Genomic DNA, 22,778 nt, shown 5'->3' on the forward strand with positions numbered 1-22,778 from the left:
TTGAAGTATATTCTTGTCTTTAATTATAGCAGCGCATTATCTGAAAATACTCTATAAAACCCAGATTTTATCACTAAAGTATGCTTGCTATCAATATATATATATATATATATATATATATATATATATATATATATATATATATATATATATATATATATATATACATATATATATATATACATGCAGGAGGGTGAAAGGCGGGCAAGGAATAGAGCGAATTGGATCGATGTGGTATACCGGGGTCGACGTGCTGTCAGTGGATTGAATCAGGGCATGTGAAGCGTCTGGGGTAAACCATGGAAAGTTCTGTGGGGCCTGGATGTGGAAAGGGAGCGGCGGTTTCGGGCATTATTACATGACAGCTAGAGACTGAGTGTGAACGAAGGGGGCCTTTGTTGTCTTTTCCTAGCGCTACCTCGCACACCTGAGGGGGGAGGGGGATGTTATTCCACGTGTGGCGAGGTGGCGATGGCAATGAATAAAGCAGTGTGAATTGTGTGCATGTGTATATATGTATGTCTGTGTGTGTATATATATGTGTACATTGAAATGTATGGGTATGTATATTTGCGTGTGTGGACGTGTATGTATATACATGTGTATGGGGGTGGGTTGGGCCATTTCTTTCGTCTGTTTCCTTGCGCTACCTCGCAAACGCGGGAGACAGAAAAAAAAAAAAAAAAAAAAAAAAAAATATATATATATATATATATATATATATATATATATATATATATATATATATATTATATGTATATATACGCTACTTGGCATTCCTCAAGGTGGAGTACTTAGCCCCACTTTGTTCAATGTACGAATCAATGAATTACTGAAATCGATTCCACGGTGTCCCAGAAATATCACTATTAGTTATGCTGATGATATCTTGTACATACCAAAACATATCGTGAAATGCAAACTATTCTTAACCTGCATACACATAGCCTGCGAAAGCCGTGGCTTCATCATTTCTGCAGAAGAAAAAAAGGTCTTTATTAAACGAATTAGTAACGGAAAGGAGTAGACCATCTAAGTTGACAGTTGGTGGAAACCCGTTTGACTATGTCTCCTTTAAATATCTTAGTGTTTCAGTCCCTTGTGTACAGCTAGTGTGCAAAAAAACTAAATCAACAATGCACAGAGAGACTCAGATCTCTTAAAGCTGGTTGCAGGGTACAATCCTAATTATGATACAAATATCAGAATTGTTAGAATGATGTACTTACTTACATTAATCTAATAGATTACCCCGCACCAGTTTTGGTCCTACACAACAGCAAAGGTATCAACAGACTTGAAAAAATTAGAAATTTAAGCCTTAAGAATCATAGTTAGGTTGTCCAAAGTCCACTGAAGTACTCAACATGCAGAAAGAACCTGGTATTCCCAGCAGTGAAGAGAGAATACTTGAAATCAGTCTTATGACTGAAACTTTTGCGTGGTGATCCAGATAGTGTTGTCTCTAAAGAAGTGTTAAACCATATTTGCCATGGCAAAAGTGTAATTAAATGGATCCAGATAACAACCAACCACACGACAATGTTTGGTGTACATAATTTGTATAAGATTAGGAAGCAGCAGCATTTTCCTGCCTCCCTGGCAGGTAAGTCCCTTTGACGTCACTACACCTACTTATCCACCCAAGAATCTAATTACTTATAATCTTCACTTTCAACACTTAACCAAGACAAGCGCTCTTGAACATATACAGAAACTCCGGACTGACGATAACATAGCTCAGTGCATCTATACTGACGGTTCTCGCGACTCTGCCTGCCACTGGGAGGGCAGGCAGTGCTGCTTGCTGCCATAGTGATCCAGCCTCATGGTAACAGATTAGAGAAAAATGTTAGAATAAACAACTACAACTTGAATTGTTCACCATACGCTCTTGGGCTGGTAGAAATCCCTGCCGTAGACAGTTAATTATCTCTGATTCTTTATCTTCACTAATTGGCCTCTAACAACCTGAGATCATAATGTAACATGCTGGTCTCTGAAGCTAGACACAAATACTCAGACATTATTGGTCAAGGGATTCAAATCAAATTGTTATGGATTCCCTCTCATATAGGCCTCCGTGAGCATGAGAAAGCTGATGCTTTACCCAAAGTTGCACTTAGTAAAGGTGATGTTGAAAACGATATTGGGTTGTCAATTTGAAGCCTTAAAAACTGTAATTAGAAAGGAACGAGTTCAGATGAGCACAAGCAGAAACATTTTCCATCACAGTGAAACGTGTAAGCTAGAAAATGTATATGGAGTAACTTTATAAGATCAGCAGATTACATGATGTTGTAACTGCGAGATTAAGGCTAGGCGATAGGTACTTGGAGCTTTGGCCTAACTGGAGATGTTAACCATGTGAATTGTCAAGTTTGTGGTCAAAGATTTCGACACAACTAGAACACTGTGTCTCACATTGTGAAAAAATAGAGCCTTTTAGGGATATATCCAAACAAACCCTGCAAGAGATGTCACAACACATTGTTAATAACGAGATACCTGAAATTTTGAGTTTACATCCACTTTTTGCATATGAAATTATGTAATATATGTATTGAAATACGAACTGCAACATCTAATGTTATATCAACCCACTAGGGTCTGACTAAGACCCTTTGTGACCCCTGTAATCCTTTTTGCTCTACCGCTCACAGGGTGATCATGGGGTGCGCAAATCAAATCAGATCAAAAAGAAGCAGAAAATCTAAGGATGGAAGTTTAGAAAGCAAAGATTTTTGACAAGCCCTGTCGGTCACTCTGGAGATGTGGGTTACAAAGAAAAAAAAATCATACAAAAATCCTTTAGGACAAAAAAATTCACATACGGGAGAACCCCCCCAACAGGCCGTGTTAGTGATCACTGAAGGAATGAATGAAATTATAAGTGCTTAGGGGGAAAAAAAGTGAGATTAAGGGATACTTTCAAAAGACTTTGAATCCAGTAGAAATGAAAGCGGTGGGACGATGGTTTAGAAGGGTTAGATCGGTGTATACAAAAGCCATGATGTGTAAGTATAACCTAGTCATGAAGAGTAAAAAAAAAAAAGCTCGGTACATTATACAGCAGTGTAATAAGAACTATGGCAGTATGGCGAGATTTTTGACTTGCCTGATCGGAAAATTGGGTTGTGATATTCAGTTCATATTGATGTAAGGTAATGAGAATGAATCATGGCATCAACCGATCGCTCTCCAGAGACGTTGACTAGGAGGAATATGACAAAGGAGTTTCTCTTTGTAAAGGATATAGGAACAGTGTAAGCTTATGACCACATAAATACAAATAGCAGGTTGTTAGAGATAGGTTGCCTCGTTGGCGTATATTAAAACAGTTCAGTTGTATGGCTAATGACATGTAATTTTATAGCAGGTTGTTAGAGATAGGTTGCCTCGCTGGCGTATGTTAAAACAGTTCAGTTGTATGGCTAATGACATGTAATTTTAAATCGATGCAACTATTAAACCCCAGCTGGACCTTGCTCCCCTTAATTAATCACTGCGAGTGGAGAAAAGCGTTAATTTAGGGACGTTAGCATTGTTCCATTATCGTGTCTTAAGTTCTTCTGTAGTGGGATGGTAAAAGACTGAGAGGAGTACAGACATACACGTATCGCCACAGTGCTTTATTAAGAACGTGAATGAATATATTCAAATAGTGCAAGATTACGGAAAGAGGGGTGAGGCAACGCAAGTGAGATGAGGATGGCAGGGTACATGTGGTGCTAGTGTTGATAGTGGGAGTTTAATAGGCGTTTCGCAGAACTGAGGTGGATGCCGGGTCTCATGGAGCTTCTGCAGAAGGGAGGAGGCGTTGCCGAATTCCTGGGTTATTGGGCGGTTGCCACTGTGATTTGTGCTGGAGGAGGGCTTGGGCCATACGTCCCTACAACTCGAAACAGGCGTTGACATTGTTCCACGTGAAGTGTACCGAAGATTAGGAGTTAATCTTAGGATCAGACACCATAATATCCCCGCAGGAAAGCGATAATCTGGGAGTTACATCATGGATTTTTATTCGGATGCAGGACGCATGGAGGTGCTACAGACAAAGTACGCTCCTTGACTGACACTAATAGCTGTCGCAGGGATATTATTGTGATGCTGACAAGTTCAGCACGTAACTACAAAGTCCATTATGGTGGACCCATTAAAGATTATGACCCGTAGCGAAGGTCAGGACTGAAAGTCTTTCTTCACTGTCATGCATCCACAGTCAGCGGCCCAGGTTTGGGTTTGCTTGGTTAGTTGGTGTCATGCGAAGTCCCCTGTCTCTTATGACAGCGGCCCAGGCACGGTTTCATCACGAAGTTAAAAGTCGCTTTTAGAGAAATGTGCAAATGTATTCGTGTGGAGTGACATTGGATCATGTTGTCAAAGATCTAGGAGCAATAATTGTCAAGACCACTTTCCATCTTGAAGACTACATTTCAAGTGTCATTATCGAATTTGATAAGTTTAGGAAAAAACAGCTCAAGCAACCGGTGGGCAATGAACAAATAGAATTCAACATCAATGCATATTTTCGGAAAAATCTTAATAGGCACCATAAAAAGGCCTACGAACAATGTAAAAGTATCATAGGGTAAGTACTAGTTACTTAATCGCTTGAATGTCTGTCTACAAAACTACAGGATGGATATTCCAAGGATATGTATGAGTGTAGATCTTCCTCCCTGTACTGTCCAAATAAGTAATTACGGAGTTAAATCTACATGCACTTAGATAATTATATACTCTGGTTCTTCAACAGCGTCATGGCAGAACAAGTATAGCTAGTGTACCTCCTTTCGTTTTGTACGTAAACTAATGAAACTGTGAGGAAACGCATTATATCGTCCACTGTGGCTGTAAGCTTCATCCATGTATATAATCTATTGATATATTACCATTACACAACGTACAATTCAATATCAAATGTAAAATCATTGTAAGACATTTTAATGGAACTCGTATCAGCCGGGACGGATCTACGCTGTCAAACGTATGAGATTCCCTAAAAGTAGCGTATTTGATACCATTGAAGTACAGTTATAATACTTTTAGCTAGAGTTATATAAAAAAGCAAACACCAAAATAAATTAGATGATACTGATACCTAAAAAAGTGAGTAGAAATAACTCTTAAATTACGAATGTGGCGTTGGTTGACAGCCGTGGTTGAGAACAACGACACCAGGTTTTGAGTCACGCAATTCACAGTCTCGCAACCGCTACGAATAGATCCAGAGGGTAGTCAGCATCGCAGTGTTACGATGGTGTATGGTGTCGTTTTGCCTCATACGAGAAATGATGTACATCTCTACGTGGCCTGTGAATCCAAGGAAAGGGAGAGAATTTTGAGAAAAATCAATGTGATTGTGACTGAATGTTACTCATATTTAGGTATGAAAATGAAGTGTATAGGAGAAAATGGGCGAAATCTGAGAATAGAAATCATTTAAATAATGTGTCTGAGTCAAAAGGTTGTGTGAGTCCCAGCTTGTCATTTTATTAGAAAAAAATTAATTTGACTAAATGAATACAGCGTTACAGTGCTACATCATACATAACAAACTACGCACAACTGTGTTGTTAATCTTTAGGAATTAGTGGGAAACAAACGTCGTTCAATCATAGTGTAATTGAAGGTCTTAGATGGGAGTCCGATAAGAATGTGGTCGTGGAGGAGGGCGGGCATCGGTATCCCAAGGTTCATTTTGAGGCCCAAGCTCCTTTTCTTTCTGTTCCTCTCTCCCTCTGTCTCTGTCTGTTTCTTTTTTTTTTTTTAAACGTTAATCGTAAACCATGGTCCTTGCTTCGTCATCGTGGCATGCGTTATTACAGAGTATTTCCGCTCGGCTGGCCTTGCCTGCTTGTTTGTTCGCTCGTCTGCCTGGGATCGGCACTCGATTGGTCATCGTCCCACAGACCGAACAACTCATTCAGTAGACTTCAAACTGCCCTGAGGTCAGTTTGTGTGTCAAGATCAACGGACTTAGTACGAGGACACTGGCAGCGAGGGCGCCTTTAGCAAGGAAATTAGATTCTAATGCATTCACTGAACTTTTTATTAGCCGTAAAGACAGCATACTGTATAGTGTTTCGTGTGTATATGACGATTGATACGTTAATATGAATTGAAATAGTTATTATATTTCTATTTCTTTACATATATGGCAGATATTGTATTTCATGCTTTACATTATTACGTTTACCGAGAACTTTAAACGACAGTGCTGTCATTTTGCTTTATTTTGACACTGCCTTCTCAATGTAGTTTCTTCTTTAGTGAGTAAACGAGAGGAGTGCGAGATACAAGTTTAATAGCCCATGCTCGTTCTCTGCACCATATTTACTAGTGAATGACAATATTGACAGGTGATAGTATAAAAGAGGTCAAAATGAAAATACATATTGATGTATGTATGGTACAGACCGTAACTCGTTGGAAAGTTCCCGATACAGTAGAATATCTCCAAGAGCACCCATGTGAATGGTTGCATTGTGCTCAAGGTCTCTGTAATAAGAATGCTTGACATCACAGTATTTAGGGTCCTGAGTATTTTAGTATCATTGTGTATGTATGAAGCAGAGCAGAGCCGACACTCGAAATGGTTGGGTGAGTTTATTGACTTGTTAAACCTAAACTCTTATTTCTTCAGCTTTTCTCTTGTGTTATATTTACATGAATTATGTATCCCTGGGGATAGGGGATTAAGAATACTTCCCACGTATTCCCTGCGTGTCGTAGAAGGCGACTAAAAGGGGAGGGAGCGGGGGGCTGGAAATCCTCCCCTCTCTTTTTTTTTTTTTTTTATTTTTCCAAAAGAAGGAACAGAGAATTGGGTCAGGTGAGGGTATTCCCTCAAAGGCCCAGTCCTCTGTTCTTAACGCTACCTCGCTAATGCGGGAAATGGCGAATAGTTTGAAAGAAAGAAAAGATGTAGCAGCAATAGATAGACTGTATAACTACAGATACGTACATTTGTGTATTTGATAATCAAACCCAGTAACATTTGTACATTAAAACTGATATCAATTGTTTGCAGTATTAACCAATGGAACTATTTGAGATTAATTACCCTGAACATTTTCATTTTTCAGAAAATGGAAGCTACACACGTAGAACGATAACGGATATTCAAGTGCATTATATACATTGAGTGTATGGTCTTAGAACTATTTGTATCTTTCGATTGATGGTTATAACGATGATGATTGCTTTTATGACCCTTGCAGCCAATAGGCAACAGACTTATATCATGGAGGAGGTTGCGAAAGAGGACGCAGGGGCAACAATGAAGGCTGTACGACCAGGGGTGAACTTACAACCATTCTACTCTAGAATCATCAAAGGAAGGTAAGATAACTGCATTGCAAAAAAAATTGAGTGAATGGTCATTGCGATATATTAGCTCGAACGTGCAAGTCAAGCATCTTGACAGACTGAGAGGTTATAGACAGATCTCGTACAGACCTGCTATACAAATGAGATCAATGTATACTAACTATAGGGTTTCCCAGCAAAGATATTTGCAAAGAGGTTCCTCACACTAATCTTAATCGAGGCATGTGAACTTGCTGAATGTTACCTAATACGGCCTTGCCTTTGCTTTATATTAATATTGTTAGTGAAAACTATTGCGAACCTGTGCGTTCATTCTCACGAACCTGGGTTTTCGTTGTGTTTATGATAAGAGAATTTGTATGCTTAGATAAGCCCCATGGTGACCTGGGAGGTCCCAAGAGATTGCTCGACCTGTTCCACGTATACTCTTGTGATCTCACACACCTCAAGTCAGGTGGCCAAGATTCGCGGTGCATGTCGCAAGCGACAGCTAATTACTTCTTAGGTCTTATGGTCAAGTGACCCGGGGTCAGCCACGAGGTCATGCATGGGAAAGTTCGCCTCCACCCATTCTGGTTGTGTCATCAGAGATGCAGCAGGGCTGGGACGTTAGATAGTATGAGGGCCGGACCATAGGTCTCCTTCAGCCAATCACGTCGGGATGAGGGCGTGGCAATAAGTCTTTTGACCAATCAAGGGCAATTGTGGTCTTTCCGACCTATCGTAGCCGTAGGTGGCGGGTTAAGGCGTGGCTAGCTGTTCCCGTTTGGCGGTTCCTTCGGATAAACGGCTCAGACGATAGAGCCGGTTCCTTCAGCAGACCCGTGACCAGAAAGATAATGGAGGCTTTCCTTGTCTCGAACCCCTTAGCCATCGAACTTGTCATAGAATTGCCCAACGAATAAGTTTTTTGTATTATGCTTTTAATAGTCAACTTGCCATAAAGGGAAGAGATCTCCTGGTCTGAAATCTTGTCTGGAATGTAGAATGTGGAATATTGAAGAATTAATTAAAGTGTTTGTACCCGATTAATGTCTTTGTTATCTTGTATTCTTATTTCTTGTATTTGTGTAGATTTAACCGTGGTGTTTGTTTTTATCTCATAACGTTAAGATAGCGTTATCCAGAGTGCATGATTAATATACTTGACGGTCCTTCCCAGTAGGATTTGTGACAGAACATATTACCTGAAATGTGAGGCTCTATTGTTGAGATATTGATAAAGGAACCTAATCTTATCTTTGTAATGGACTGCGCATTTCTCAAAAAAAAAAAAAAGCGACATTTCAGCCTAGAATTCCTGTGATAAAGTGGCTGCTCAAACTTTTCAAGTCAATTGTACTTATTACAATCCCTATGGGTTTAACACAACATTTATATAAACATAATGAAACTTGAAACTTCAACTTAGCTAAGTGGCTATGAGACGGCTATGCTTTTCTAGCCAGTTTGGCTAGAATGTGAAATGGTACCTTGGCAACCCTGACGTAAACAAAGTCTCACCCGATCAGCTGCGTTGGTCGGTGTCTGGCGCGGCTGTGGTGAGACCAAGCCGGGGGGGAGAATCTGTTATCCCTTCCTCTCTCTGTTTTTTTTTTGGGGGAGATGTGATATTACACAATATAGTCGCATCATGGCAGCTGAGGTTAAATTGGTGCTTGCAGGTATCCTGAGCGCCTTGCTGGCCTCTGGGATATACGAGCATGTGTGGAACCTAGAGCCAAACAAATGTGAGATGACGTACATGTACCAACGACCAGAGTTCATTGTAAGTTTTACAGATGGCTGATGTGATAGGTGTCGTTAATTCCTTGTGGGTATAAAGATTACCAGAAAGCCATTAACATTTCACGTGTTTCACTTCTTTACCAGAAATGACAAGTGGGACGTAAGATAAAATGGAACCTCATTCGGTACCAGAAGGAAGAAGTTTAGTGCTGAAATATATAGGTTGGAAATGGAAAAGAATGGCGGAATGACAATTTATGGAAGCTGATTGATAGAGATATTAAGTATGTTAGATTAGTGGTGGATTAATGGTTAGTGGGGAGGGTGGGTGCAAATTTATGGAAGTTGATTGATAGAGATATTAATTAGATTAGTGTTGGATTAATGGTTAGTGGGGAGGGTGGGTGCATATAAGTAGTGCGTTTATTTTTGCCAATACATAAACGTTCAACATATTTGAATATGTTACCGAGGATAGCACATAAAGCATGTATATATACATTTACTCATTCTTACTGTGGTCCTCATTATACGTTCAAAACGAGCCTATGAACACACATGAATCAGTCCATACCTCTGCTGATTTGTGAACTATTTTATTGTTATTGTTGCAACTCATTTGTTCTTGGGAAAACCATTTATGATATGCATATGTTCGTCCATATTTCAACTGCTCTGATCTGTCTTCTATTGGGAGTACACTTACCATGCTAAATTGGGTGATTTTCTGGAAAACAGACGCCTCCTTTGTAGACGATAGAAATGGAAAAAATTCTACCAAGGCATCTTTACAATGTATAGAGGTGATATATGGCATGGGATTTTTATTGTAGCAACTGTGACTCCATCAATTTTAAGTTTTTGTAAATTGGCTATGGCTTTGAAGGAGAGGGAAATTGTGGAGTAAAAACATATGAAGGAGAGGGAAATTGTGGAGTAAAAACCCTCAAAAGTTAATGCTGGATAATTTAAATGATGCATTTGTAATACATTCATTGAAATTTTGTTAAAAGTAAATGAACAAGAGGGATGCCTATCTTGTCCTGATGCCATTTTCTACTGTCTTCATGCTATGTGCAAGGACATTAAGAAAGTGACTGTCCAATGGATTGCTTACCAAAAATATTTACCTGGCACTTGTTCATATTCTATAGAGATTTATTGTTTGTATGTCAGTATACAGACCTATGATGTAATAAAACAAGAAAATTTGCTTGAGTGTAGAAATGCCTATTATTTGTTAATATGCCTATCAGTGAATGCTGCTATGCCGTGCAATGTTTGAATGTGACAATCCAAGTTTTGCAAATGTTAGACGAGTCCTAATATCAACATAGATTTAGGCCCTGAATTTATGCTTCGAGATTTCTCCCGCAAAAGGTTCTGTTGTTACATCTATCTAGGCATTGAACTTTGTTACATTCCCAGCAAGCCAAAAACATGACAGATAAGTGGTGTAGTGTACATGTTTTTCATAAGAATATGTAACAGTATCAAGGATTTCTTCACTGATGCAGTCTTTAAATGTTCTAGTTGCATATTGTTTGATTTCCACATTTTATAGTATTAGTATTTAACTGTACATTTTCCCTATCACTCATTACTGATTGCTTGTGAATTATTTAGTATCAAAAGATAGATTTATTGGGTAGTTAAGCAAAGTCCCATACTTATATCATTCCTTACAGTAGCAACATAGATTCCATAAGAAAAAAACCAAGATATCAAACTTATAAAAGTGGCATCTTCTTTCTAGACTTTAATCCTAAGTTGATCATAGCCAGTATTTGTACTTGTAAGAGCATTAAGCATACATCTTTTAATATTATTTTGTATTACATGCATCCTACCCTTCAATTTAGAAACACTACTATACCTTGATGAACAAACAAGAAGTCATTGAGTTTTTATTGTGAAATTGGAAGTGTTTCGGCATAGAAGTTTGAGTTTGCATGAACTATTTTTTTTTTATTATACTTTGTCGCTGTCTCCCGCGTTTGCGAGGTAGCGCAAGGAAACAGATGAAAGAAATGGCCCAACCCCCCCCATACACATGTATATACACACGTCCACACACACACATATACATAGCTACACAGCTTTCCATGGTTTACCCCAGACGCTTCACATGCCTTGATTCAATCCACTGACAGCACGTCAACCCCGGTATACCACATCACTCCAATTCACTCTATTCCTTGCCCTCCTTTCACCCTCCTGCATGTTCAGGCCCCGATCACACAAAATCTTTTTCACTCCATCTTTCCACCTCCAATTTGGTCTCCCTCTTCTCCTCGTTCCCTCCACCTCCGACACATATATCCTCTTGGTCAATCTTTCCTCACTCATTCTCTCCATGTGCCCAAACCATTTCAAAACACCCTCTTCTGCTCTCTCAACCATGCTCTTTTTATTTCCACACATCTCTCTTACCCTTACGTTACTCACTCGATCAAACCACCTCACACCACACATTGTCCTCAAACATCTCATTTCCAGCACATCCATCCTCCTGCGCACAACTCTATCCATAGCCCACGCCTCGCAACCATACAACATTGTTGGAACCACTATTCCTTCAAACATACCCATTTTTGCTTTCCGAGATAATGTTCTCGACTTCCACACATTCTTCAAGGCCCCCAGAATTTTCGCCCCCTCCCCCACCCTATGATCCACTTCCACTTCCATGGTTCCATCCGCTGCCAGATCCACTCCCAGATATCTAAAACACTTCACTTCCTCCAGTTTTTCTCCATTCAAACTCACCTCCCAATTGACTTGACCCTCAACCCTACTGTACCTAATAACCTTGCTCTTATTCACATTTACTCTTAACTTTCTTCTTCCACACACTTTACCAAACTCAGTCACCAGCTTCTGCAGTTTCTTACATGAATCAGCCACCAGCGCTGTATCATCAGCGAACAACAACTGACTCACTTCCCAAGCTCTCTCGCTCTCTCATCCCCAACAGACTTCATACTTGCCCCTCTTTCCAAAACTCTTGCATTTACCTCCCTAACAACCCTATCCATAAACAAATTAAACAACCATGGAGACATCACACACCCCTGCCGCAAACCTACATTCACTGAGAACCAATCACTTTCCTCTCTTCCTACACATACACATGCCTTACATCCTCGATAAAAACTTTTCACTGCTTCTAACAACTTTCCTCCCACACCATATATTCTATAACCTTCTACAGAGCATCTCTATCAACTCTATCATATGCCTTCTCCAGATCCATAAATGCTACATACAAATCCATTTGCTTTTCTAAGTATTTCTCACATACATTCTTCAAAGCAAACACCTGATCCACACATCCTCTACCACTTCTGAAACCACACTGCTCTTCCCCAATCTGATGCTCTGTACATGCCTTCACCCTTTCAATCAATACCCTCCCATATAATTTACCAGGAATACTCAACAAACTTATACCTCTGTAATTTGAGCACTCACTCTTATCCCCTTTGCCTTTGTACAATGGCACTATGCACGCATTCCGCCAATCCTCAGGCACCTCACCATGAGTCATACATACATTAAATAACCTTACCAACCAGTCAACAATACAGTCACCCCCTTTTTTAATAAATTCCACTGCAATACCATCCAAACCTCCTGCCTTGCCGGCTTTCATCTTCCGCAAAGCTTTCACTACCTCTTCTCTGTTTACCAAATCAGAAGTTTGAGTTTGCATGAACTATGATAAGTAAATTAGAAATGAGTGTCACCTGATAATGATTGGTCAAACATTATGCCTAATAGGGTACCTGTGACTTTGTTTCATTTTCATTGCATAGTACCTTAATGGAATCAACATTATTTCCTTCTGTTTTTGAGGCTCCTGAAGCACTCAGGAAGCAGGCTATGTCCACTGGTCAGGACCACAGGTCATAAAGTATTGTGATGTTTGTGCAGAAAGTGCAGGGCAGTTGAGTCGTAAGTACTCAGTGTCTTCTGCATAATAGTTGCATCATAGGCATAAATGGTCTTGGGATATATTGAAATATTTTTTTAATGTTGTAATGAGTGATGCCAAGAGCATAAGCATGAAAGTGTGACTCTTGTTTGCCTAGGTTTTGGTTACTGATAAGTGTATGTCTGGTGGGTTAGGGTTTAAGACTGAGTTGGGAGGTCAGTTATTGTACTTGTTAGGTTATTTCATTGTGTATATGTTTTGTCTGTGTTCTGTCTTTTAGGTTGGGGGAATCTGTGAGTAGTTGGTACTAAAGTGTAAGGCAAGGAGGGTAAGCTTTTTTTTCTACCTGGAGGTTGATTAGTTATATAGAGTGGTTAGGCGAGAGGGTTATAGTGCTTTTGCATAGAATTGAGTGCCTGGCATGTTGAGCTGGCACTGTATTAGGAGGAACTTTGCTTCATTGTGAGGTGTTGAGTGTTTTTGGTTGCTAGGCAGCCATTGATTGCTCTGAGTGCACTGTTTTGTGTAGTTTTCTGCTTGTTCTGTTAGCTTTTGAGAGGCTGGAAGACCAAACAGATGAAGTATAGTTTATACAGGATGCATTGTTTTTATAGGATGTTGAGTTTTTTATTCTTTATGTCCAAATATAGTGCCAGTTCATGTTCTTAGAGCATTTATTGTAATTGTTCCTTTTGTGTTGATGTTACTGGTATGAAGGGTGAATGTTGTGTATGTCATTCATGATGCCTAGAATGGTTGGTGTTATCCTATCCTTGCATCTTTTGAAGAAGTGTTCTGTCTACGTCATTAAGTATTTTAAGAACTTAAAGGTTGTGCTCAGGTCACCTCTTATTCTTCTCTCTTCCTTGATGGACAAATGTAAGGTCTCTGTAACCCACCTTTTTAATTTTGGTACAATCTGTAAGAAATAGGTCTAGAGATATTAAGCTGTAGGAATTTATGACAAGGTTGCTCTGTGATGTCCATGGAGTATGGACATTCCAGTCTTTGTGGGATTTTGTTTGTTAATTTTGTCTGTTGACCATCATTGCAGCCTATAATGCTTCCAGCACAAGTGGCCAAACAGTTCCCATATTATGGTGTGTATGCATATGGGGAAGGTAACTACTCCAAGATTCTGAGGAAGGGTGTATACTCGGGTATTCCAGTTCTCTTCATACCTGGCAACAGTGGTTCCCACAAGCAAGGTAAGTGATTTATTTAAATTTGTGGCAGTCTTGCAGGGCTGCCAAGAGCTGATACAGGCCTTGGGGGAGGATTGACATATTATAGCTTACTTTGGCCACCCTGGAGATGGGGCTAGGTGATGGAAAGATTGCAAAAAAAGAAAAAAAGATAATCTTTGTGGTCACATTATTAATATTTTTGAATTTTATCCTTCACCTATTCCAAGCTCCCAAGAGGCCTGGTGCCCTAGGTATTTTGCCCCAGTTTCCCTGGGCCTGTATTCTTGAACATAATTGCTTGCTCAGATGATTAGTTAGTTGTAGGTGTAGTTTAGGTGCTAAGACATGTGAAAGTTTTGCAATAAAAAGGAATAATAAATTTTGGTAGAAGAAAAGATGGGTAGGATTAATTCTAAAATAGTTTTGAATAAGAAATTTTCCATGCAGTCCTACAATCTGATATTATTTTGAACAGGAAATTTTCCATGTAATCCTATAGTATGATTTTGAACGGGAAATTTTCCATGCAATCCTAATAGAATAGTTTTGAACAGAAAATTTTCCATACAGTAATTATGAATTGGAAATTTTCCTGCAGTAATTATGATTTGGAAATTTCCCTGCAACGCTAGTGGAATACTTTTGAGCAAGAAATTTTCCTTGCAGTCGTGGTAGAATAGTTTTGAACAGGAAATTTTCCATGCAGTCTTATTAAAAAAGATTAAAGTAGGACAGAAAGATGGCTGCATATTTCACAAATGGGAAATGGAATTGATAGTAATGAAAAGGAAATATATGGAATGTTATCAGAAAGCATGGAGCTGTTCCGTGTACAACCTTTAATAGTATTTGTCTAAACATTTTAAACACCTCATTCACACACTACTGCATTCCTACATTCACTGCACTTCCATCTAAGCTTTCATTTACCTTCATTTCATACTCCTCCCTGCATTTTTTCTGATTCATTTTCTTGCTTTCCACCACTTTACCTCTCCCGTCTTCCTTACACCATAATTCCACTTCCTCCTGATCCTCATCCCCACAAGAACTGTGAAATGGTCAGAGTCTCTAAAGAATCCTCTCATGACTGTAGCATCTAGTTCGGCCTTTCTCAAAATTTTTTGCTCTTCACTTCCATCATTCTTCTAACATTTATATCTGTGGATCATTTTGTGTTGAAAAAAAGGTGTTTGCAAGGAATAAACCCTTTCAGCACAAATGTCCACCAGATAACTTCCATTCTTATTTACTCCAGGCACTCCCCTCATACCAACTATCTCACCAATTTCATCATATCCCACTTTCACATTCCTATTACCCAATATGACCTTGTTTCTTTCATTCTCAAAATTCATTCATATGGTCATTCAAACTTCTCCAGAAAAGCTTCATTTCATCCTTATCTCATACAGTCTTCATATTCGCAGGTGCATATACACATACCCATGCATACTTCACAATTCCAATCTTTCCTTTCGCCCACACTATTCTTGATTCATTCGATCCATGCTCTGTAACACCCTCCCATACTCTTGGTGATAGCAGAATTGCGCATCCTTTTTTTCCTCTTCCCTGATAATTTTCACTCATTCTTGTCCAAAGCACACTTCCATGCCCTCTCATAACTTGCATTTATCATTTCCACTTTCACTCCACACACCCAAGGAGATGAGTTTCCCCAATCCCTAGCAAATACATGCTAAAACTTTTAAACCTCTCTACAGTCTCCCTCCTTTTGCTCTCATCATAAAGAAACTATTGAGGCTCTATGGTGGCTCACTTGCCACTCCTCAACCTACAAAAAGTTTTACTAATCTCTCAAGAGAACAGTTGTCTGAGGACCAGATGGAATTCCTTAATCTTGGAATCAATTGTCACCTAGCCCCAAAATATGAACAGGCTAACAAGAAGGCAGAACTTGTTATCCTCTGTGATGATTTATGTAAATTACATAGAGATTTGCAGCAACAGTTACATGCTGAGAATACCAAAAACAGGCATTGCCCTTCGAAAGGACTACTTGCACCACGTTTACGGGATGCAGTGAATAACGGTTATGTAATAATAGAGGATTGTTGTCAGACTTGCAGACAAATCTGACACTTATGTCATCTTTGACTGTAATGATTACCTAGAGGAATGTGAGACCATACTGCAAGATCCAACAAAATTTTAACAGATTTCCAGAAACTTCACAGATAGTCTATATGTATGTATTTTTGTATGTGCATATATGGGTATTTATGTATATATATGTGTATACGAGTGGATGGGGCATTCTTTGTCTGTTTCCTGGTGCTACTTTGCTGACGTGGGAAATGGTGATCAAGTATAATAAAAATTATTATTATTATTATTTTTTTTTTGCTTTGTCGCTGTCTCCCACGTTTGTGAGGTAGCGCAAGGAAACAGACGAAAGAAATGGCCCAACCCACCCCCATACACATGTATATACATACACGTCCACACACGCAAATATACATACCCATACATATCAATGTACACACACAGACACATACATGTATTCACATGCTTACAATTCACACTGACTGCCTTTATTCATTCTCATCACCACCTTGCCACACATGGAATACCATCCCCCTCCCCCCTCATGTGTGCAAGGTAGCGCTAGGAAAAGACAACAAAGGCCCCATTTGTTCACACTCTGTCTCTAGCTGTCATGCAATAATGCCTGAAACCACAGTTCCCTTCCACATCCAGGCCCCACAGAACTTTCCATGGTTTACCCCAGACGCTTCACATGCCCTGATTCAATCCATTGACAGCATGTCGACCCCGGTATACCACATCGATCCAATTCACTCTATTCCTTGCCTGCCTTCCACCCTCCTGCATGTTCAGGCCCCGATCACTCAAAATCTTTTTCACTCCATCTTTCCACCTCCAATTTGGTCTCCCACTTTTCCTCGTTCCCTCCACCTCCGACACATATATCCTCTTGGTCAATCTTTCCTCACTCATTCTCTCCATGTGCCCAAACAATTTCAAAACACCCTCTTCTGCTCTCTCAACCATGCTCTTTTTATTTCCACACATCTATCTTACCATTACATTACTTACTCGATCAAACCACCTCACACCACATATTGTCCTCAAACATCTCATTTCCAGCACATCCACCCTCCTGCGCACAACTCTATCCATAGCCCACGCCTCGCAACCATACAACATTGTTGGAACCACTATTCCTTCAAACATACCCATTTTTGCTTTCAGAGATAATGGTCTCGACTTCACACATTCTTCAAGGCTCCCAGGATTTTCGCCCCCTCCCCCACCCTATGATTCACTTCCGCTTCCATGGTTCCATCTGCTGCCAGATCCACTCCCAGATATCTAAAACACTTTACTTCCTCCAGTTTTTCTCCATTCAAACTTACCTCCCAATTGACTTGACCCTCAACCCTACTGTACCTAATAACCTTGCTCTTATTCACATTTACTCTTTAACTTTCTTCTTTCACACACTTTACCAAACTCAGTCACCAGCTTCTGCAGTTTCTCACATGAATCAGCCACCAGCGCTGTATCATCAGCGAAAAACAACTGACTCATTTCCCAAGCTCTCCCATCCCCAACAGACTTCATACTTGCCCCTCTTTCCAAAACTCTTGCATTTACCTCCCTAACAACCCTATCCATAAACAAATTAAACAACCATGGAGACATCACACACCCCTGCCTGCAAACCTACATTCACTGAGAGCCAATCACTTTGCTCTCTTCCTACACGTACACATGCCATTAACCATTAACACCACTCTGTTTACGGCTGAGCAGCCAATTTCCTAACCACCAGAGGACAGTCACATCTATACTATGTGACTTAAATTTTTCTTGTATTCTTTGATGTAGAACTTTATGAAGTGCTTTTTGAAAATCATTATAGATGACATCAACTGCTTTCATCATGCATGTTTATTGTATCATTCTAATTAGGAAAAGGCCGAGTGAAGGTTATATCTGTGAAACATTGTTATTTTTACATGAATATTTATATTGTTTCATGGATGGGGTGTAGGTGATGGAGTAGTGAGCAGAGGAGTAATATGGAAGCTAGTTTAAGATCATAATGAACTTTCAAATTATCAGTTGTGATTTGTTTTTCAGTGCGATCATTAGCATCTGTGGCATTCCGCAAAGCTCTTGATGATGAGACAGACTTTCACTTTGACTTTTTCACTGTGGACATTAATGAAGAGCTGGGAGCATTTTATGGACCAGCATTGGAGAAGCAGACAGAATTTGTTGCCATTGCGGTGAACCGCATCCTAGAGCTGTACAGTGGTGCTTCAGTCAAACCCCAGTCTGTAATCCTTGTTGGTCACTCTATGGTAAGTTTGAATTAATACATTATCTCAGTTGGGTATTATAGGCATGAAAGTTTTTGATCGTATGCATCTCTTGGGAGACTGCCATGTTACAGTTACCATTTAAGGTAAAGGATTAGGGATGTTGATGGGACAATATCCTGTTTTTATCCTATCACCTGTAATTTTTTTTATTATTTCTTAATTGTTTGGTAAAGTGTGTGAAAGAAGAAAGCTAAGAGTAAATGTGAATAAGAGCAAGGTTATTAGGTACAGTAGGGTTGAGGGTCAAGTCAATTGGGAGGTAAGTTTGAATGGAGAAAAACTGGAGGAAGTAAAGTGTTTTAGATGTCTGGGAGTGGATCTGGCAGCAGATGGAACCATGGAAGCGGAAGTGAATCATAGGGTGGGGGAGGGGGCGAAAATCCTGGGTGCCTTGAAGAATGTGTGGAAGTCGAGAACATTATCTCTGAAAGCAAAAATGGGTATGTTTGAAGGAATAGTGGTTCCAACAATGTTGTATGGTTGCGAGGCGTGGGCTATGGATAGAGTTGTGCGCAGGAGGGTGGATGTGCTGGAAATGAGATGTTTGAGGACAATGTGTGGTGTGAGGTGGTTTGATTGAGTAAGTAATGTAAGGGTAAGAGATTTTTTTTTTTTTTTTTTTTTTTTTTTTTGTCGCTGTCTCCCGCGTTTGTGTGGAAATAAAAAGAGCGTGGTTGAGAGAGCAGAAGAAGGTGTTTTGAAATGGTTTGGGCACATGGAGAGAATGAGTGAGGAAAGATTGACCAAGAGAATATATGTGTCGGAGGTGGAGGGAATGAGGAGAAGTGGGAGACCAAATTGGAGGTGGAAAGATGGAGTGAAAAAGATTTTGTGTGATCGGGGCCTGAACATGCAGGAGGGTGAAAGGCGGGCAAGGAATAGAGTGAATTGGATCGATGTGGTATACCGGGGTTGACATGCTGTCAGTGGATTGAATCAGGGCATGTGAAGCATCTGGGGTAAACCATGGAAAGTTGTGTGGGGCCTGGATGTGGAAAAGGAGCTGTGGTTTCAGGCATTATTGCATGACAGCTAGAGACTGAGTGTGAACGAATGGGGCCTTTGTTGTCTTTTCCTAGTGCTACCTCGCACACATGAGGGGGGAGGGGGATGGTATTCCATGTGTGGCGAGGTGGCGATGGGAATGAATAAAAGCAGACATTGTGAATTGTGTGCATGGGTATATATGTATGTGTCTGTGTGTGTATATATATGTGTACATTGAGATGTATAGGTATCTATATTTGCGTGTGTGGACGTGTATGTATATACATTGTGTATGGGGGTGGGTTGGGCCATTTCTTTCGTCTGTTTCCTTGCGCTACCTCGCAAGTGCGGGAGACAGCGACAAAGCAAAATAGATAATATAAATAGATAAATAAGGGTGAAGGGGAAGAGTGGTTTGGGAATGTCTTGGGAGTAAAGTCAGGGGTTAGTGAGAGGACAAGAGCAAGGGAAGGAGTAGCAGTACTCCTGAAACAGGAGTTGTGGGAGTACGTGATAGAATGTAAGAAAGTAAATTCTCGATTAATATGGGTAAAACTGAAAGTTGATGGAGAGAGGTGGGTGATTATTGGTGCATATGCACCTGGGCATGAGAAGAAAGATCATGAGAGGCAAGTGTTTTGGGAGCAGCTGAATGAGTGTGTTAGTGGTTTTGATGCACGAGACCGGGTTATAGTGATGGGTGATTTGAATGCAAAGGTGAGTAATGTGGCAGTTGAGGAAATAATTGGTATACATGGGGTGTTCAGTGTTGTAAATGGAAATGGTGAAGAGCTTGTAGATTTATGTGCTGAAAAAGGACTGATGATTGGGAATACCTGGTTTAAAAAGCGAGATATACATAAGTATACTTATGTAAGTAGGAGAGATGGCCAGAGAGCGTTATTGGATTACGTGTTAATTGACAGGCACGCGAAAGAGAGACTTTTGGATGTTAATGTGCTGAGAGGTGCAACTGGAGGGATGTCTGATCATTATCTTGTGGAGGCTAAGGTGAAGATTTGTATGGGTTTTCAGAAAAGAAGAGTGAATGTTGGGGTGAAGAGGGTGGTGAGAGTAAGTGAGCTTGGGAAGGAGACTTGTGTGAGGAAGTACCAGGAGAGACTGAGTACAGAATGGAAAAAGGTGAGAACAATGGAAGTAAGGGGAGTGGGGGAGGAATGGGATGTATTTAGGGAATCAGTGATGGATTGCGCAAAAGATGCTTGTGGCATGAGAAGAGTGGGAGGTGGGTTGATTAGAAAGGGTAGTGAGTGGTGGGATGAAGAAGTAAGAGTATTAGTGAAAGAGAAGAGAGAGGCATTTGGACGATTTTTGCAGGGAAAAAATGCAGTTGAGTGGGAGACGTATAAAAGAAAGAGACAGGAGGTCAAGAGAAAGGTGCAAGAGGTGAAAAAAAGGGCAAATGAGAGTTGGGGTGAGAGAGTATCATTAAATTTTAGGGAGAATAAAAAGATGTTCTGGAAGGAGGTAAATAAAGTGCGTAAGACAAGGGAGCAAATGGGAACTTCAGTGAAGGGCGCAAATGGGGAGGTGATAACAAGTAGTGGTGATGTGAGAAGGAGATGGAGTGAGTATTTTGAAGGTTTGTTGAATGTGTTTGATGATAGAGTGGCAGATATAGGGTGTTTTGGTCGAGGTGGTGTGCAAAGTGAGAGGGTTAGGGAAAATGATTTGGTAAACAGAGAAGAGGTAGTAAAAGCTTTGCGGAAGATGAAAGCCGGCAAGGCAGCAGGTTTGGATGGTATTGCAGTGGAATTTATTAAAAAAGGGGGTGACTGTATTGTTGACTGGTTGGTAAGGTTATTTAATGTATGTATGACTCACGGTGAGGTGCCTGAGGATTGGCGGAATGCGTGCATAGTGCCATTGTACAAAGGCAAAGGGGATAAGAGTGAGTGCTCAAATTACAGAGGTATAAGTTTGTTGAGTATTCCTGGTAAATTATATGGGAGGGTATTGATTGAGAGGGTGAAGGCATGTACAGAGCATCAGATTGGGGAAGAGCAGTGTGGTTTCAGAAGTGGTAGAGGATGTGTGGATCAGGTGTTTGCTTTGAAGAATGTATGTGAGAAATACTTAGAAAAGCAAATGGATTTATATGTAGCATTTATGGATCTGGAGAAGGCATATGATAGAGTTGATAGAGATGCTCTGTGGAAGGTATTAAGAATATATGGTGTGGGAGGCAAGTTGTTAGAAGCAGTGAAAAGTTTTTATCGAGGATGTAAGGCATGTGTACGTGTAGGAAGAGAGGAAAGTGATTGGTTCTCAGTGAATGTAGGTTTGCGGCAGGGGTGTGTGATGTCTCCATGGTTGTTTAATTTGTTTATGGATGGGGTTGTTAGGGAGGTGAATGCAAGAGTTTTGGAAAGAGGGGCAAGTATGAAGTCTGTTGGGGATGAGAGAGCTTGGGAAGTGAGTCAGTTGTTGTTCGCTGATGATACAGCACTGGTGGCTGATTCATGTGAGAAACTGCAGAAGCTGGTGACTGAGTTTGGTAAAGTGTTTGAAAGAAGAAAGTTAAGAGTAAATGTGAATAAGAGCAAGGTTATTAGGTACAGTAGGGTTGAGGGTCAAGTCAATTGGGAGGTGAGTTTGAATGGAGAAAAACTGGAGGAAGTGAAGTGTTTTAGATATCTGGGAGTGGATCTGTCAGCGGATGGAACCATGGAAGCGGAAGTGGATCATAGGGTGGGGGAGGGGGCGAAAATTCTGGGAGCCTTGAAGAATGTGTGGAAGTCGAGAACATTATCTTGGAAAGCAAAAATGGGTATGTTTGAAGGAATAGTGGTTCCAACAATGTTGTATGGTTGCGAGGCGTGGGCTATGGATAGAGTTGTGCGCAGGAGGGTGGATGTGCTGGAAATGAGATGTTTGAGGACAATGTGTGGTGTGAGGTGGTTTGATCGAGTAAGTAACGTAAGGGTAAGAGAGATGTGTGGAAATAAAAAGAGCGTGGTTGAGAGAGCAGAAGAGGGTGTTTTGAAATGGTTTGGGCACATGGAGAGAATGAGTGAGGAAAGATTGACCAAGAGGATATATGTGTCAGAGGTGGAGGGAACGAGGAGAAGAGGGAGACCAAATTGGAGGTGGAAAGATGGAGTGAAAAAGATTTTGTGTGATCGGGGCCTGAACATGCAGGAGGGTGAAAGGAGGGCAAGGAATAGAGTGAATTGGATCGATGTGGTATACCGGGGTTGACGT

General features: G+C 40.4%; 1 protein-coding gene across 3 annotated transcripts in view; it reads left to right on the plus strand.

The window, feature by feature from the left end:
- Window positions 1–6,589: 6,589 nt before the first annotated feature.
- Window positions 6,590–22,778, plus strand: part of PGAP1 (GPI inositol-deacylase) — a 67,627-nt gene continuing 51,438 nt past the window's right edge. The window contains exons 1-4 of one of the 3 annotated variants that reach the window (XM_071680528.1): window positions 6,590–6,606; window positions 7,227–7,347; window positions 14,055–14,208; window positions 18,322–18,545. In XM_071680528.1, the coding sequence (XP_071536629.1) occupies window positions 14,061–14,208; window positions 18,322–18,545 (372 nt within the window). In that variant the 5' untranslated portion in view covers window positions 6,590–6,606; window positions 7,227–7,347; window positions 14,055–14,060. Of the gene's footprint in view, window positions 6,607–7,091; window positions 7,348–8,838; window positions 9,104–14,054; window positions 14,209–18,321; window positions 18,546–22,778 lie in introns of those variants that run through there. The other 2 variants (XM_071680518.1, XM_071680509.1) reach the window with 2 other exon arrangements.

This window comes from Panulirus ornatus, chromosome 2 (assembly GCF_036320965.1).
Source record: "Panulirus ornatus isolate Po-2019 chromosome 2, ASM3632096v1, whole genome shotgun sequence".
NCBI lineage: Eukaryota > Metazoa > Arthropoda > Malacostraca > Decapoda > Palinuridae > Panulirus > Panulirus ornatus.